This window comes from Bufo bufo, chromosome 6, assembly GCF_905171765.1.
Source record: "Bufo bufo chromosome 6, aBufBuf1.1, whole genome shotgun sequence".
In the NCBI taxonomy this organism is placed as follows: Eukaryota; Metazoa; Chordata; class Amphibia; order Anura; family Bufonidae; genus Bufo; species Bufo bufo.
In genome coordinates, this window is record NC_053394.1 from 432,078,328 (window position 1) to 432,082,091 (window position 3,764).

Consider the following 3,764-nt stretch of genomic DNA (forward strand, 5'->3'; position numbering starts at 1 on the left):
TGAAGATGACATGCGCCCCATGGCAGCTCTCAGTTCTATGCAGAGAGCACATCCTACAATCACAAATGACAAACTCAGCACTGCTACATCTGAAGAACTCAGTAGTGCTTCATCTGTATCTGGATGGAAGACGGGAAAGTTGTCAAGACTACAGGAGGAACATGCATGCCCTGCAACACAGATTTCATGTAATGTCTCAAAAGCCCCTTTCAGCTTTCACACCCCCTCCTGCATCAGAATAGTTATGTGAGGCGTGGATCAACCCATCCCTTCCACATCTCCAGCTCTGCTATAACAACCAAGTCATATGATTGTGACGTCAGCACTGAACCTTCCCCTCCTATATATCTGACGCCTTCACTGCAACAGCTGCAAAACAACCCTGGTGGAGCTCAAAGTGAGGACACCTCAAGCACCCCATCTCCACACTTTCAGCTAAACCCTCAAGAGCGATGTCTTCTGCTGTCCTGAGTGATGAGCCAGCCTGCATGGACACTAACAAAGAGCCTTCATTGCTGAGACGTGGACATAGCTTCTCCTGTGAGTGTATTAATCGAGACCCAGAGATGCAGGTGGGGTCTGAATGCAAGACACGATCAAATTCCTTACCACGAAAAAAAAAACCTCTGTGCAATTTCATCCATTGCTTCTTGTGTGCTCAGACTGATGAGGAGACGCCTAGCATCGTCTGCACAAATTTTACCCAGTTTCCCGTCCCTGACAGCAGGACCTGTCTGCATTGTAAGGCTTCTCTATGTAAGGACCACCTAAGAGACCACACAAAGTTCCTAGAACACATCTTATCCAACTCCAGAAGAAGCAGTGTCCACAAGAAGAAGCTAGAATATTACTATGTGGGCGAGGACGCTTATCTCTGTGTTCTCTGCTTCAACTTTCTCCACATGGAACATCAGATGGATTCACTAGAGGAGACTTCTAAGAAGAAGAATGATCTGAAGAATTTGTCATCGTCATCAAAACCAGAAGCTGAGGAAAATCGACTGGAGGCCAATGTTCTTTCAAAAAAGATCAACATGGTGTTTGAAGTCCTAAAGACGAAAGTCCTGAATGTGATCTCCCGGCAGGCAGTGCAAGCTTCAGCCCCATGTCTTGATGAGATCCAAGAGCTGAAAGCAAAGAAGGAAGAGTCGTCTGGGAAGATGTCCACCAAGGAGGATCCAGTCACGGTCCTTGAGGGATTGAAATCAGAAGTTGTCCGTGGTGGCAACCACCAAGAGACTAATGAGGACAACTGTAGAGCTGTTCATGTTCTGGATGAAGGTCTGACTGGTGAGATTCTGCAGACTGGTTTTGCTGACCTGGTCACTATTGCCTTTAAAGAACTATACAAGTATGAGGTGCCTGAGATCTTACTGGACGAGGACACGGCTGGGAGTAATGTCCAGCTCCTACCAGATATGAAGTCCTTCTATTGGGAAGAAATTCACAAGCCAAAGAGCAAGACCCAGCAAAGGTTCAGAGACCATCAGGTGTTAAGCAGCTGCAGCTTCTCAACCGGAAGACATTTCTGGTCGGTGGAAACCAGTAAGTGGGGAAACTGGAGGCTTGGAATGTCCTTTCCCAGTATTGCCAGGAAAGGCTTCCGCTCCTACATCGGCTGCAATAAGAAATCCTGGGGCTTGTGCAAATGGAATAACCAGTACTCGGTCATGCATGCCTGCAAGGAGATAAAGTTACCTGGCCAGATGACCTGTCACTGCTTCGGGGTGTATCTGGACTATGAGGCGGGCCACCTGTCCTTCTATGAGCTGAGTGACCCCATCCGCCATCTCTACACCTTCACCACCACCTTCACTGAGCCTCTTCACGCCATCTTTAGACTCTGGCTGGATGCGCATGGTGGAGCCTGGATGATTCTGAACAAGAGAGGCCCTTCTAGAAAACCACCTTGCCAGTAGATGGCACTACTGCAGAGGCTGGAGAACCCCACCGCCTTTGGAGGGCAGAGATACTATATATAAAACCATATATAATACTAAGTATGTGCTCCCTCCCATTATATAACCTATGTCAGATGTCTTTCGCTTCCTCTTGTTGCAGATATTTTCCAAATTTATATGGGTCAACAAGAGGTGGGTGATGGGTCCAAAATCTTCTCTAGGAAAGCTACCTGACAACCCTATTTCCTTCCACTGAGGGGTAGTCAGTCAACCATGAAGCTGAAGATGTAACTAAGCAGATTTGCCACTCAGGGCTCTAGCAAAGCTGGGTGACAACCCCCGATGGGAGCTACAGCATCAGGTATCCTTCTCACAGCTAAGGGGGTGTTGCAATGTATCAGACTAGACATTCCTCTGAGCTAAACTGGTCAGTAGACTGCATCTCCCTTCTGTCCTGATAATTTGTCACAGTGTGTCAGTGCAGGTACCCCTAACATGTATCAGTCCACAGTGCAGGCTGTTTAGCTCACAGAGGGTTGTCTTGACTGGATACAACTGTAACCCTCAGCTGTGACAATGTTTCCATTCATTGAGAGCAAGCAGAGATCTTGAAAGTGGTAAGGAATGGCAAGAAAAGCCTATTAGAAAGCTGCAGGACTGTTCATTATACAGTGATTCCGACCATAAGAGACCCGTATAATAATGACATATAATATCACGTAAACAGCGTAAAGTACTCCAGTCACAACGAAAGCTGCATTCACCAATCTGCCACTTTCTTGCTTGCTCTTCAGCCACCCTCTGCTTTGTACGGTCTTTTTCTGGGATACGTAATATGTAACGGCAATCGCCATCCGGTACTTCCTGCAATGAAATGCTTCAGTGTAAAGATAACGATAGCTTTTCTTAAAGGGACAGTCCCTTGTAAATTCCAGCTTAAATAAATTCTGAAGGGTGTCAGGATCTCACTTCTCACTGTCGCCCTCTGCTGGTTCAGTGTATACATGCTCTGCTGTGTTGAACTGTAGAAAAAAGCATAATTAGAAACTCCTAGGCCGCAATTCAGAATCGGTAGTAGGACCTCCACTGCTGCCCTTTTATTTGGTTAGAGGGGCTTGTGGGCAGGGGTGCTCCTAGCCTGTCTGCTCTCCGAAGGCTGCTCTTTTATTAAAGGTGCGCAGGAGGAGACAGAGCCGGAGCGGCCCGACATATTAGCGCGGCCTCAAGATCTTCGTTGGTCAGCGCTGAAGGACAATACAACATGTCAGTCCCTGCTCGTTTAGCGCTGTTAAATGCAGCATTCACTGGACTGGATGGGGATGAATGATCGTTACTACGATCATTGGTTGACATACAGTTTCATTACTTTGGGCTGCACGTCCCCTCCTTACCTGGAGACATGTGCTGCCTGGTAAATAATGGTTTTAGTTTTTCTGATCCTCTAACTCAGGGGTGGGGAACGTTTTTGCTGCCGAGGGCCGTTTGGATATTTGTAACATCGTTCGGGGGCCATACAAAATTCTCAACTTAAAAATGTGACTGCTGTACTTGGTCAAACATATGATTGACTTAGGGGTAAGTTACAGAAATTGGGTTTTAATTTTAAAAAATCCAGAGCGCTGTATTTTTGCAGCACAAAATGGCGCCTGTACTATATATATATATTATATAAAGCACAGGCCCCATTCTGACCACACATAGCAGTCTAATTTTTAAGTTCAGAATGTTATGTATTTAGTTCTTTATTTGGCATTAATGGCAGCCAAGCTCATCCCAGGGGGGTCCAGAGAGGGGTTCACTTAGCTTTCACTTTCCCTGCCTCTGCCTTCGCAACTGTCCCTGCCTTTGTCCCTTTCTCAGCCT

The 3,764-nt window shown here is 46.6% G+C and overlaps 1 protein-coding gene across 1 annotated transcript; it reads left to right on the forward strand.

The window, feature by feature from the left end:
• The first annotated feature begins 343 nt into the window (after positions 1-343).
• On the forward strand, positions 344-2,577 carry LOC121004800 (E3 ubiquitin-protein ligase TRIM39-like). Its single transcript, XM_040437161.1, has 2 exons — positions 344-2,011; positions 2,265-2,577. Exon 1 carries the CDS (start codon positions 453-455, stop codon positions 1,917-1,919), a length of 1,467 nt encoding a protein of 488 aa, XP_040293095.1. The 5' UTR covers positions 344-452; the 3' UTR covers positions 1,920-2,011; positions 2,265-2,577.
• Positions 2,578-3,764: the final 1,187 nt, after the last annotated feature.

What these genes read in the sequence shown, in the direction of transcription:
- LOC121004800 (XM_040437161.1), top strand. Translation starts at nt 453, where the DNA reads ATGTCTTCTGCTGTCCTGAGTGATGAGCCAGCCTGCATGGACACTAAC.